Source organism: Pseudonaja textilis, chromosome Z, assembly GCF_049901715.1.
Source record: "Pseudonaja textilis isolate UNSWEBS1 chromosome Z, rPseTex1.2, whole genome shotgun sequence".
Classification (NCBI taxonomy): Eukaryota; Metazoa; Chordata; class Lepidosauria; order Squamata; family Elapidae; genus Pseudonaja; species Pseudonaja textilis.
This window is the reverse complement of record NC_142008.1, coordinates 95,626,504-95,641,845: the sequence shown is the minus strand read 5'-3', so window position 1 is coordinate 95,641,845 and position 15,342 is coordinate 95,626,504. Positions and strand designations below refer to the sequence as shown.

Below are 15,342 nucleotides of genomic sequence, written 5' to 3'. Positions count from 1 at the left end.
ATAGTCCTCGCTTACAATTGTTTGTATAGATTCTCATATTATCAATCAAATATATATCTATACTTTATTATCAACTGTTAATCATTTATTTGACTAAACTATTATTCCTTCATGTTATGCGAGATATTCTAAATTTTAAATTAATTTATAATATAACAATTCATAGTATCATCCTAAATCCATCCAATAATAATACATCTTTATATTCTGTATAATTCTATTCTCCTTATATTGTAATATTCTACATATTTCATTACCATATTTTATTTTCTAACCATTGATAAAATAAATCCCATATCTTATAAAATTGTTTATCTTCCTGTTCTCTAATTTCAAATGTCAATTTACTCATTTCAGCACATTCCATTATTTTCTTAATAACTTCTTCCTACATTGGCATTTTCTTATTTTTCCTATTTTTAGCAAATACAATCCTAGCCGCTGTTAATACATTTACAATCAAATATTTCAATTCCCTACTGTATATTTCCGGTAAGATCCCCAATAAAAATATCTCTGGTTTAAAGTCTACATGTTTCTTTGTCATTTTTTCCAACCATATGTGGATTTTAGTCCAATATCTTTTAGCTTCTGCACATATCCACCAGATATGGTAATATGAACCCAGTATCTGATGACATTTCCAACATTTTTCAGATTTATTCTTAAACATTCTTGCTATTCTCGTCGGGGGTAAGTGCCACCTGTAAAACTTCTTATACAAATTTTCTTTATATGCTGTTGACATTGTCATTTTATAATTTTGAGACCGCAGTTTTTGCCATTTTTCTAAATCAATCCCATGTCCAAATTTCCCCCCCCAAGCAATCATTGTTTCTTTAACTTGTTCTTCTAGCTTAACCTCTAATAAATGTCCATATAGTTTTTTAATCACCTTTTTATCAATACCTGTCAAAATTTTATCTAAATCAGTCATTTTATCAAAAAACCTTCTGTTTTAAGATCTTTGTCATATCTAGAGTATATTTGCACATATGAAAACCATACCTTGTTCTTCTAGTTCTTGCAGAGTTCACCCTTTTCATTCAATATTTCACCATATCTAACTTTTTATATGTTATTGAATATAAAAAAGCTTCAATAGTCGATAACCAGACTGAGATTTTTAAATAGTGTTGCTTTTTAGTGTTCTCCCAATTTAATAACAAAGCCTCTCATATAGTGTCTTCTAAAATACCATTGTGTTTTAATTCCCTTGTATCATAAGAAGGTATGCCATCCCAACAACAAATCTATTGTCAATAATCTAGCATTTCTTAATGTTATCCATTCCTTAACCCACATCGAATTTGTTGCCTGATAATATAACTCCCAATTAGGCAGGCCACAAATCCTCCTCTTGTTCTAGCATCTTGTAACAGTTTTAATTTTATTCTCGCTTTCTTTCCCTGCCAAATATTCTTCAACACTATTTTATATAAATCTTCAAAATAATCTTTCCCTAATTTAATTAGAATTGTCTGGAACAAATATAAAATTCTAGGTAATATATTCAGGTTAATTGTTGATATTCTCCCTATTAGAGATAATTGTAAATTTTCCCATTTTGCCAAATCTGCCACAATCTGTTGTTTGAGTTTAAGATAGTTATTCTCTTTAAGTGTACTGCATCTTGCTGTCAAGTATATCCCCAAATACTTAACCTTATTTGTGACCTGGATTTTCAAAACATCTGCCAATTCTTCCTTTTGTCTTACTAACATATTCTTTGTCAAGATCTTCATTTTATCTTTATTTATTTTCAAACCAGCTACTTTTCCATATTCCTCTATCTTTTCTATCAATTTAAGTGCTGTATCTAATGGATCCTCTAAAATGAAAACCAGATAATCTGCAAATGCTTGCAATTTAAATTCTTCCTTTTTAATTTTTCATTCCTTTTATATCTGTTTCTTCTCTGATATTTCTATTTAACACTTATAAAGTTAACACAAGCAACAGAGGTGACAGTGGGCAACTTTGTCTTGTTCCATTCCTTATGTCAATAAAATCTATCAATTCCCCATCTATCATTACCTTTGCTGTTTGTTTATGATATATAGCTTCTATGGCTTGAATGAATTTCTTACCAAAGCCCATTTGCTCCAGCTGTAATAACATAAATCGCCAATTCACATTGTCAAAGGCTTTCTGTGCATCTAAAAATATCAAAGCCATTTGTTTTTTGGAGTGTGCCTCATAGTATTCCAAAGTGTCCAGAATTATTCTCATGTTATCTTTAATTTGTCTCTTTGGCAGAAACCAATTTTGATCAGGGTGAATAAAGTTATTCAAATATCTTTTAAGTCTTTCTGCCAATATTGAAGCAAAGATTTTATAGTTTGAGTTTAGCAGGGAAATAAGTATGAAGATCTTAATTTGCTGTCGGTCTGCGTCCTCCTTTGGGACAAGCATAATATATGTTCCTGACCACGATTTGGGTATCCTCTTCTTCAACATGACTTCATTCATAACTTCTAACAATGGAAGATTCAACGATTCCTGTAATGTCTTGTAAAATTCCGCCGGAAGTCCATCTGGACCCGGTGCCTTTCCATTGTTTTGGTTTTTAAGTGCTTTAGTTAATTCCATAATCATTATATTGTTTTCTAACATCATTTCAGTCCCTTTAGATATCTGGGGCAAATTCACTTTCTGCAGGTATTGTTTAACTCTTTTATCGTCTATATTCTCTTGCTCATACAATTTTCCTTAATAATCTCGTATAATTTTTTTTCTTCTCTTTATTTCCATAGCAAACTTGTCCTTGGTCATCTATTAATTGAATTATTTTTCTTGATTCTCTCTCCTTTCTCAATTTGTATGCTAACCATCTACCTGGTTTATTTGCATCTTCGAAATAGTTCTGTTTAGCACCTCTATTTTTTTGTGCTAGTTCCTCCTTTTCCATTGGCCCCATTTTGTGTTTGATTATGTCCATTTTTAATTTAATGTCCTTTTTTGTGGCAGTTTCTGTAACTCTTTTTCAGGTCTCTGGTAATCATCTAATGCTTTAGAGGCTTGTCTTTTCATAATATTTCTTTTCCTTGTGTAGTCTATTATCAAGCCTCTGGCATAAGCCTTCATTGTGTCCCAAAGATTTTGTATTGATGTATCTTCTTTTTTGTTTTCTTTAAAGAAAAAGGCCAATTCTTTCTCCATTTTCTGTACAAAGTCTGTTTCTTTTAATATAGTATTGTTTAAGGTCCATCTAGATTTTCTTCTTTGTCCTTTCCATTTAATTGTTATTGGATTGTGGTCTGCCCAAGTACTTGTTTCTATATCAATTTTCTGCATATTAGAAATCAATTCTATCGACATCCATATCATATCTATTTTAGACCATGATGAGTGTCTATTTGAATAAAAAATGTATTGTCTTGTTTTAGCATTTCTTCCTCTCCATGCATCTTTTAAATTTATTTCATCTATCATTTTAAAAAAGGATTTTGGAAGAGTCTTTCTATTTTACTTTATTGTTTTCTATGTTTTATAGTCCAATTTGTCATCTACCATTCCATTGAAGTCTCCTATCATGCAAATATTAACCTAGTCCAATTCAATTATTTTCATATGTAATTTTCTATAAAATTCTTCTGGATTATCATTTGGAGCATAAATTGCTATCAAAGCTATTTTCATATTATTGTCCATTATTTCCACCACCGGAATTATATCTTTAATATATAAAACCACTCCTCTTTTCTTACATCTTACATCATGTCAATGCAGTAAATATTTTCCCTAACTTTGGCTGTATCAATATTTGTTCATGTTGCTTTTTAATATGTACTTCTTGTAGGCAGATTATGTCAAATTTTAATTTCTCTAGTTTATGAAATGTTTTCCTTTTAATAGCTGAATTAAGTCCATTTATTGTAATCAATTTTTTTTCTTCCATGGTTATACTTTATAAGTAGGTTTTGCAGCCCTAGTAGATTTCGGTTCTCGTTGTTCTCTAATTTCCACCTTTCTGCCTACTGCACCTTCTTTTCCAGTCGCTGCTTGACATTTTTCCTGAAATTCAATTAATGACACTTCTCTATCTGTCTCCTCCTCTTTCCCTCTAAGATATTCTACATAAAATAATTCTGCTTTCTCAATTGAATCTATTCTGTATCTTTGTTCTTGCCATGTAAACATGAGGCCTTCTAGTATCAGCCGTCTAATTCACGCATTTTTAAAATAGTATTTTGGCCAAAAATTGATACTCTCTTCTCATCTCTCTCACTCTTCTGGGTACTTGTTTCAGGACCACAATCTCCTTGTGTTTATATTTCAATGTTTTCTCTCTTGCCACCTGTAGCATTTGCGTTTTAGTAGCTTTCTTTGTAAATCTGATGTGGATTTGGCAATTTATTTCTTATTGCATATCTTGTAAAAACTTGAAACACCTCATCTATTCCATCCATCATCTTCTCTTTAGTTATTTCAAATGCCTCAGCCAAAATTTCTGTCATTATTTCTGCCAAGTTTTCTCCTTTTTCTTCCTCTATATTTTGAAATCTGAGATAAAATTCTGATCTGTTGATCTCCCATCCTAACATTCCACTCTTATCTTGTTCGACCACATTTAGTCTACAGTCAATATCTCCAATCTTCTTGTCTCTTTGTTTATCTTCTTCTTCAATTTTTTGGTATCTGTCCTCATACTTCGTCATCATTTGGTGGATATTCTCAACCTTTTCATCTGTTTTTCCTGTTCTTTGTTCAATATTCTCTGTTCTTTGTTTGATGTTCTCTGTTCTCTTTTTAATATTCTCTGTTCTTGCTTGTATGTTTTGAATTCCTTGCATTCTCTTTTTAATATTCTCTGTTCTTGCTTGTATGTTTTGAATTCCTTGCATAATCATCTGCAACGTCATTATTTCCTGTTCTTTTTCTTGTTGCGACATTGTCTGTATTGATCCTCCAGATGGTGAAGAGGAAAAAGTTGGTATTGAAGAGCCAGCCGCCATTATTTTCCTGCTCATTTCACAATAATTATAAGATTTCAAACAATACAAAATCTTCAGATTATTCTACACCTTAATCCACTTGTATATTGAACAAATGTAATTCCAAGTAAGAATAAAAAAGGAAGAAGGAAAACAAAGTAAAACAGAGAATTCTTCAGGTTCTTATACACCTTAATCCAATCAATTAATGAATTAGCGGGAAATCAAAAAAGAAAAAGGAAAATTGTCAGGACAATCAGTATAAAAAGAGAAAAGAATAAAATTATTCAGGTTCTTGTACACCTTAATCCAATTAATCAGAGTGGAATGGGCCAGACAATACGATAAGCAGTCTCCAAAATAAAAAAGAAAGGGCCACAAATAGATCCAATATAAAAAAGGAGATAAAAAAGGAAGAAAGGAAGATGAAAAAAATCTATTCCCTTAAAAAAGAAAATAATAACAATAATAATAGAAAAACAAAAAGGAAAAATAAAAAAAGTTTCCAAAAAGCCAAAATCACAGATGTCCACCAAAAATAAGTAGCTAAGGAGGGGGTATAAGTAGAGGATAAGCACAAAGCAAGAAGTCCACCAAAAATAAGTAGCTAAGGAGGGGTTGTAAGTAGAGGATAAGCACAAAGCAAGAAAGCCAACTTTCTATCAGAGAGAAAAGAAAAACACACTGCAAATGTATAATGTCCAAGGCTTTTTTGTTAAGTTCCAGACAGATTTTATAATTCTCTTCCTAAGGATCTTATAATCTTCTTTCTTTAAATTCCAACCTTTTTCTCAACACCAGACTCCAGCCACTGATAGTAACCCTGAAGAGCACCTGGAATAACATTCTTCCATGCACTTCCCTCTATCTTATCAAACAGGCTCAAAGTCCGTGAAGAAAAGCCTCAGTTCTTTCTCAGCTTTATCTAGTCTTCAGAAAATAAAAAATAAAAACAATGTTTCCAAGCCTCTGGGTGGCAGTGTTACTTGGTTTCCTCTACTTTCACTTCCCACACTTATCCAAACAAAAGAGTTAAAAGTATTTTAAAAAGCAAAAATTATCTAAAAACTTAAAAGAAAACTTTAAAAAAAGATCTCTAATATAAAATGTTATAAAAGCAAAAAAGAAAAAAGGGGAAAAATAGACCAGCCCAGTTTAAAAGTTAAAAAGCATACATAAGCAATCCAGCAATAGAATAATAAAAAACCCACTAAGTTTGACTTCCTGTTTAAAATCACCACTTCGCCTCTTCTGTCTTCAATTTTTACAATTTCTTTCTTTTTCTTAGGGTGTTCTCTCAAATAATAGGATTTTTAAAAAATCATCTCACAACACACTTTCAACACACTTTCTCTTCTATTCTCTTCCGTCCGGAGCTGTCCCAGCTTCAGCAGCTTCAATGATCGCCTCTTTGCTGCCAGAAAAAAGAGCTTCTCCTGAATCTACCAGGGACTTTGTGATGTCCCCGGGATCGACAGGGTATGCTCTTTTTTGTCACTGTCTCTATGGGACAGTTTAGGTCCAAAAGGACCGTCCAGCAGCAAAGATAGCAACGGTGATCTTGGAGCTTCAAGATCGTGCGTTGTACCGCTGCAACGCCAGCCCCGCCCCGCCTCTCCTTGAATTTTATTTTTTGTTTGCATTTTTCCTTCATTTAATATTATTAAGTGCATAGTTCCAAGGAAATTTGCTTTTACAGACTTTTTAGAATATTGCTTTCAGGACAACCTGTAGGAGGGAGGGAGGTAAGACAGCATTCCCAGGGCCTCATTTTCACCTTGGATTAACTGTCCAAGCCAGTTATTATTAAAGAACTTAATAACAAAACAAAGGGAAAATAGTGCTGAATTTGAGTAGGTTGCCTCCCTTGTTACCAAGACTTATAAGAAATGTCATCATATTAAATTACTGTCTTCATAGGCCTGGCCAAAAGCTTCATTGGTATATATTCCTTTTTTAAAATATAAATTTTATTTGGGTTTTCACAAAAACATAATACAAATAAAACATATTTTTTTGAGAATAGCGTGATCCCGGGTTATCACTTCTTCATACAGACACAAACTCAATTTCATATTCATCTTTGTGTTCTATTCCATATATTATTACTATTTTAACATTTTCTCCATAATTTTCCCCTCCTTTGGTTTTCTCAACTTTATTTTTAATTATCTCATATCTAAATTCAATTATATATCTTTTTCTAAGTTTCAGTGTCTTTCCAATCATTATATTGGACAGACTTTTGTCTGTCCTATTTCAATTTCATATTATCTTTTCTCATTTTTCCCCTGTAGTTACTTATTAGAGTATGACACCTTTATATCTTACATTCAATATAGTACATAATTTCCAATCGAATTCTGCTTGGTACATTCTTAAAATACACACTATGTCCTTAAAAATACACTGCTCAAAAAAATAAAGGGAATACTTAAATAGCACAATGTAACTCCAAGTCAATCACACTTCTGTGAAATCAAACTGTCCACTTAGGTAGCAACACTGATTGACAATCAATTTCACATGCTGTTGTGCAAATGGAGTAGACAACAGGTGGAAAGCATAAGCAGTTAGCGAGACATCCCCAATAAAGGAGTGGTTCTGCAGGTGGTGACCACAGACTACTTCTCAGTTCCTATGCTTTCTGGCTGATGGTTTGGTTACTTTTGAATGCTGGTGGTGCTGTCACTCTAGTGGTAGCATGAGATGGAGTCTACAACCCACACAAGTGGCTCAGGTAGTGCAGCTCATCCGGGATGGTACATCAATGCGAGCTAATGGCAAGAAGATTTGCTGTGTTTGTCAGCTAGGTCCAGAGCATGGAGGTGCTACCAGGAGACAGGCCAGTACATCAGGAGACGTGGAGGAGGCCCTAGCAGGGCAACAACCCAGCATCAGGACTGCTACCTCTGCCTTTGTGCAAGGAGGGATGGGAGGAGCACTGCCAGAGCCCTGCAAAATGACCTCCAGCGGGCCACAAATGTGAATGTAGCTGTTCAAATGGTCAGAAACAGACTCCATGAGAGTGGTATGAGGGCCCAACATCCAAAGGTGGGGGTTGTGCTTACAGCCCAACACCGTGCAGGATGTTTGGTATTTGCCAGAGAACACCAAGATTGGCAAATTCACCACTGGGGCCCTCTGCTCTTCACAGTTCAAATTCCAGGGTATCTTATGTTGTTGCTTTTTCAGTTTAACCTGGTCAACCAAAACTTTCTCTTCTTATCATCCTCCTGCACATTCTTTTCTGGTCAAGTTCTTCTTTGAGGTGGCCATTTCTGACCACTGCTGTAACCGCCTTCAAGAAAGGGAGTAATGGCCAGCTGAGGAGGAGAGATGCGGCTCTCCTCGACCCTGCTGGTGGTCTTCCCCCTCTTCACCATCTCTACCGGATGGCTTAGTCCCGAATCCAGCCGGCTCAGGGCACTCTGGCGGTGAGCACGGATCAAAACCGCACACGATCGCAGATTTCGGTCTGTCACCAAAGAAGCTCAAACTGGAAGTCCGGTATATATTCCTATTAGGGCGTCTAATTTGATTCCTGAGACAGGAAATCCACATGGCATCTCCCGCCTCCAGCCCTCTGATTAGGGCCTTATCCCTGAGGAGTTCCACCATGAAATAAACATAACATAGATGTATTTTATTTTATTTATTTCATTTGTCAATTGCTTACAAGATAATAGGTATAAGAATAAACGTGAGTGTGAATACAGGAAATCGGTATGAATAAATGGGGATATTATGACAGGGACAGTAGGCATGATTATGCATTTATGCATGCCCCTTACAGACTTTTTAGGAATGGGGTGAGGTCAATAATGGATAGTTTGAGGTTAAAGGAGTGGGGGATTGAGTATGTAACAACAGAGTCAGGTAGTGCATTCTAGGCAGTGACCACTCTGTTGCTGAAGTTGTACTTTCTGCAATCAAGTTTGGAGTGGTTTACATTGAGTTTGTATCTGTTGTGTGCTCTTGTATATTTGCGATTGAAGCTGAAGTAGTCATTGACTGGTAGGACATTGAAGCAGATACGTTTGTGTACTAAAGCCCAAAATTTCAAGCCTGGTGGTGTAGGGTAAACTCCTCTATGAGCAGAGAAGTTTAGTGTTCTTCTCATGAAATACTTCTGGATTCACTCAATTGTATTAATGTCCAATATACAGTGCGGATTCCAGACAGATGAGCCATATTCAAATATTGGTCTAGTATTGGTCTTGTATGTCCTAGGTATTCTTACGTAGATTCTACTTATCACTGAGTTTTCAGCAGATAAACAGCTAGCTCAACCATCTCCAACTAGCATTTTCAATATGTGTTAAACTTTGTCTCTATCATTTCCAGTTAATACCAGTTAAGATTAGGAGAGTTATAATCCCTCACATCTGAAAAATACTCTGCTTGGAAGGCTAAAACTAGTAGATCGTGTCCTTAAGGATAAACCTTTCTCTCATTATACTTGGTATTCATTGCATTCTCCTAATAGATAACTTCCTAAATTTAATTTATGATATATATTTTTTACTATGAAAGTTAGATAGCTAGATAAAGCAGAAGATCCCGTGTTCATTAAGAGCATCTCTAAACCATTTTATAAAATTTAGCATCTCTAAACCATTTTATGAAATTCAAGAGTGCTGTTCCCAGTTACTGTCAATGATATACTCACACAATACAGTTAGCATAGTATCAAGTATAGGATAGTATAATATAATTAAATGTGCCAATGTTGAGGAGTGACCTATGTTTCTAATTAGAATGTTCTTTCAACAAACAATTGAAGTTTAGGATTAGGAAATAGTATTCCTGAGGAATAAACAACTGTTCCTAATCTAAGTTATGGTTTTCTCCTACATGATGAAAAGACAACAGTAGTAGCAGTAGTTTAATTGCTTATAAAATATGATTAATATTGGACAAGAGGGTATAGGAAAAAATTAAATACTCCCTCTGAAGACAAAGCTACTGATCTTTTAAGCAGTAACAGATTACTATTAAACAACTGCTTCAGAGATCTGTGTTTTTGCACGTTGTTTGTCTTTGAGGCGGTAAAAAAGATTGTTGAATCATTCTATTAAGTTTTAGGGCTGGCCAGTTCTTAGGCCAAATATCACGGCCCAGTTTGGATCTTTTTTTTAAAGATTAAGCCATGGTCCCCAAAATTATCTCTGGCAGCATCTCCAGCTTGAAGCTTGCTTGACATAAAATGATAGTGAAAATGTCTAGGAGGAAGAGGGTTTTGTAAATTATAAAAAACAGACTGTTATTGGTAGTAGTGGAAGCCTATTAGTTCTTCCTGTTTGCTTTTACTTTTCTCTTCTATTTCTATCTGATCCCACTTGCCTCCAGAAGACATCACGCCATTTTGGAGGTGGCTCTTTTATTGGAGGAAGGAGGAGTCGGTCAGCATCCCCTGCACAAGAGAAGCATGTATCTCATCATGAGAAACCAAAGAAGGTAAGAGAGAAGAAGACAAATAAAAAAATAAAATACAAAGGGCGCATATCAAAGGTTGAGCATAAGTGCACATATTATTCCATGGAATATGCATTTTGCCTTTCTAATACCAAAGCAGATTAAATCAAATAGGTAAACTTTACCTAAATATGATCTACTGTATTGGTTTTCTCCTTTATCTGTCAGAATTACTATTGGTTGCATAATTCAACATCTGGAAAATATTATTTGCTGAAAATAATTGGATACTTTCAGATAACAATGAAGACAACATTTGATTAATTTGTATTACTTTTCATAAACTTAGTTATACATTCAATAACTAGCTAAGGGCAAAAGCTTTGCAGACTCAGCAAGGTTAATGACTTGTTCTATTGTACCAATAAAGGAAAATATCTCTAGCTCAGGGTTGAAATGAAGGGCTCTCGATGCTCTCTTAGCTTGCTCTTTTCTTGCAGATGTTTCATAACCCTAACTAGGTAGTCACTAGCACTGATCATGTTACCTAGCTAGGCTAATGAAACACCTGAAAGAAAACAAGCAAGTTCAGAGCGTACCAAGAACCTGGAGGGAAGTTGCAGATATGCAGAAGATCCAGTTAACTGCAAACCACAGAAATCCTTCTCTGTCTTCATATAAGTATCACCTTCAAGGTTTCAATCCAGGCTTAAATCCACTCTTATAAGTACAAAGGAGATGGAATCACCCTTGTTAATTTCATGTCTGTTTTCATTTTATTGTCTCTCAGTACCTCAGACACTTGAGGAGTTGAAATAAATACTTTTTATTACTTTAATCACTTTTTATAAACTAGATACTATTGTAAATGTTATATAGGTGTTGTATTATTATTTTCAAAAAATGGTAGTACTAGGAGCAAAGATGTTCCATTAGAGATGGCACTGATTTTCCATTGGCACAGCTTTTTCCGACCAGTCACCCTCTAGAAATAATGTAATTGAGACCTAGGAATTCTCAGTCAGCATGGCTATTTGCCATGTTGTTAGGAATGTTAAGAGATGCAGCCCACACCTGGAAGGCGCCAGTTAAGGGAAACTGGAGTACAGCAATCATCAAATTAATCTGAAAATATTGTATTGAAAAATATTCCATTACAATAGACAACGGAAATTGGTTTTTAAAAGAACTTGAAGTAAATGGAACAACTTGGGAGCCCAGACATTTCAGATAAATGAATGAATTATCTTTTCTTTTTTTAATGAAATCAGCTGTAAAAAAGAACTGAATACATCTACTGCGTGTGTTAACTGAACATATCTACTGAAATATAAACTGTTGAATTCAATGGGATTTATTTCTGGATGGAAGAAATGAAAAAAATGGATGGAGAAAGAATTGTAGAATTGGACTTAATTTTCAACTTTATAAATGGATCTTCAATGCCCTGGGTTTGTAAAAAGAAAACATTCCCATGTATTTTTTCCTGTTTTACTTTTTAATGAATAAGATGTTGCTATATTGCTTTGCTGTACAACAATTTGTACTGCACAGAAAGAAAAATCCAATTGTAATATCCTGGTTTGTTGTGCATCAAGTATGATGTGGGCAAATCATACTCAGAAGTAGAGCAAAACCGAGAAGCTATAATAGGAATTCAAATTCAAGAAGAAATATTAAAGACAATCATAGGCAAAGTGCCTTTATAATAATATTTGCTCTCACCACTGCTATCCTCTCACCCTCAAAAAAAGTCAGAATTAAAGTTTTCAAATAAGTGGATATGATTTACTGATTTACTGGCATGACTTGTAAAATTAATATTTATCAGGATCAATATTAGGACCAGTTTCCATGCCTTTGCAACAGAGATTGGGAGTTCATATTTAATCTTGTCTACATGCTTAATCCATTTTAGAAGTCAAACTCACGTGTCTAAAAACAGACTACATTTGAGTGTTGCTTCTGCAACATGTTGAACGTTTTCATTAAAAACTGTGCTGTTTGTCTGTAGATAGCCTGTCCAATTTCCCTGCAATGCAGATTTTGGTGCTCTCCTAAAATCATCTGTTGCCAGGGAATGCAATGGAAACTGGGAGAGAAAAAGAGAAGCAAGAGGAAACTTGGCTTGGTAAATTTAGTAATGGAACGAAGTATTTAATATGACACCAGACAAAAACAAAACAGAAGGATGAGCTGGATGGCAAGCAACTTGGGGGAAAAATAGGCAATATCTGATAAACTACAAAAGGGCTATATTTACATTAACTTAGAAGGAAAGAGGAGGAAAGTAAAAGCAGTGTCTTCGTTTATTTTAATATGATACTAAGAGATCAAAGGTATTTGTATTTTATTCTTCCTGAACTATCTCTTGTCCTTTCATCCCTCTATTGAAAAAAATGGAGAGTACAGTGATGATGCACAACAAGATGGACAAAAAGGGTAGGGTGACCCATTGGATTGTAGAAGGAATCTACAATCCAATTATTGTACTTCTATTTCAACAGAAAAATCTGTGTCCAATGTCCTGATTATATTCCCATAGCAACAATCCAATCAAATGGGATGATATTAAGGCATATCTTGTACATCTCTGATAGTGTCTTTATGGTTCTGAAATGACCTGCCATTGCAACAAACCCTTGCATATACTACTGCCCTGGACTAGATTCACCACATAAACAATGTTTTATTTAAACATGATTTATTAAAAACTACTACAGATAGTCCTCAACTTAGAATAGTTCATTTACTAACCTTTCAAAGTTACAGCAGTGCTGAAAAAAGTGACAAGACCATTTTTCACACTTACGACCATTGGAGCATCCCCATGGTCACATGATCAAAATTCAGATGCTTGGCAATTGGTTCATATTTATTTATTTATTCCATTTTTTATTTTGTTCTATTTATATAAGGTAAAAATTCAATTTCAATCAAACTAGTGTCTGGGTACAATTATTTTTAGGAAATCATAATCAAAATATTAACAATAATGTTCATCACAATGATATTAATTCTATAATAATGATAATATTTTACTTGTCTGCTTTAACAAATCTTTATGACATTAGTCCTTTTTGTATTTCCATATTTCTAACTTCTGTTTTATTATCTAGCCTTTGGTAAAATAAGTCCCATGTCGAGAAATATTAAGTTCCATCTTTTTCCTTAATTGTAAGCATTAATCTGTCCATTTCTGCAACTGGTTCATATTTACATTGGTTGCAGTGTCCTAGGGTCATGTGATGAGCTTTTTGTGATTACATCTTCAATACACATCATGACCATGAAAATAAACACAAACACACATCCTTCACACTGCACACATTGAATTGAAAACCCCGACACCATACCAATACTGCACTATACAGTAGAATTCAACAGAGCTAATGCCCTGGGATAGAAGCTGTTTTTCAGCCTGAAAGTCAATGGGGAAGGTGGATTCACTTAACAATCTTGTTCCTAACTTTAACAAATGCAATAATTCACTTAATATTGTGGTGAGGAAAGCCATAAAATGGGGCAAAATTCACTTAACAAATGTTTTACTTAGCATAAATTTGGGGCTCAATTATAGTCATTTGAGGGTCAATTAAGGTCATAACTCAAGTATGGATTGGATTTGCAGAACATACTTTGTTGTAAAACTTTATTTAGAAATTATGATGGCCGAGTTCACACAACACTGTAAAACTAAACCATTCTCTTGGTGCTGGGAATTGCAACGTGGATAATGCTTCTCAGAATTTTCAGCATGTCATATGGTCTGGGGATCTACAGAACATGACTAAGCTTTGTGTCTAACCTTCAGCAACAACGTATGTATATATATGTATGTATGTGTATGTGTGTATGTATGTATATATGTGTGTGCGCACGTGCTGCTTTCCCGAAAATACAACCTACCCTGAAAGTAAGTCCTAGCTTCATTTTTACATGTGCTCCCAATATAAGCCCTATCCCTAAAATAAACCCTAATTAAGATCCCACCCACTTAGAGTGCACGGGTAAAAATTAAGCTAGGGTGGGGATGGGGGAGTGGAGCTATCCCACCACTTACTTTGGACAGCTGTAGCCAGGCCTCGTACACCCCGGCACCTGCCTTGCTGGCCTATTCCTTCTGCAGCTGGCAAGGCTTTCCTGAAGGCCTCTAGCTGATAACAAAGGTCCTGATCAATCTGGAGCTCTGTTATTGGCTGCAGAGGCCTTCAGGAAAGTCTTGCCGGCCACAGAAGTTCCTGAAGGCCTCTGACAGTGAAAAGGAGGCCAGGTATGACGCGCACAACTGAACATTTAACAATGTATCACAATAGTTGATAAAGGTTGCTGCCAGCATCCTAGTATTTTTAAAGATATATGATGTTCCAAGTAGCACAGTTTTTTGCAGTTCCGCTGGTGTAATTGCAGGCAGCTGCAACTTCTTGATATATTTTGCAAAATTCTTGGACATGGTACTAAGTGCCCCAATGACAATAGGTATCACTGTTACATGTTTCATCCATAATCACATAGTTTCAATGGCCAGGTAGCAATATTTCATTATTTTTTTTCAGTTCTTTTTCTTCGACACTGGCATCTCCTAGTACACAGATATCATTGTTATATTTATATTTATTTGCTGACCATCTCACTATTTGAGTCAATTCATGTTTTTTGTTTCTCTTTCCAATGGTGTCTCATCTGAACAAACAATTGAACCAGTAAGCTGCCTTCTCTACAAGTATAGACAGCAGCCCTTTCTCCAAAACAACACATGCATCAATTAAATTCACCCTCCCCCTGATATTTTTGGCAAGTCAAGCAATTGTAAAAAAAGAATGCTGAATCTTGTGCAGCTTTCCGTTATCACTATGTTTCTGAGTAACTGATAGTCCATATCCGAGCTTCTCTGATATAGGAAATAAAATATACTTTAGTTCTCCTGACTGGCAGCATCCAAGTTTTCATTTGGCTTAACTAATAATTTGTTTTAAGTTTCCTACTG

At 34.8% G+C, this 15,342-nt stretch overlaps 1 protein-coding gene across 5 annotated transcripts in view; it reads left to right on the top strand.

Moving 5' to 3' along the window:
• MLLT6 (MLLT6, PHD finger containing) overlaps positions 1-15,342 on the top strand; it is a 108,101-nt gene that overhangs the window by 31,743 nt on the left and 61,016 nt on the right. For 4 of the 5 annotated variants that reach the window (XR_003375047.2, XM_026710839.2, XM_026710836.2 and 1 more), the window contains exon 7: positions 10,290-10,397. Coding sequence is in view for 4 of the 5 variants with exons in the window: in XM_026710839.2 (XP_026566624.1) it covers positions 10,290-10,397 (108 nt within the window). In the remaining variant the exon portion in view is untranslated. The remainder of the gene's footprint in view (positions 1-10,289; positions 10,398-15,342) is intronic. The other variant, XM_026710838.2, reaches the window with a different exon arrangement.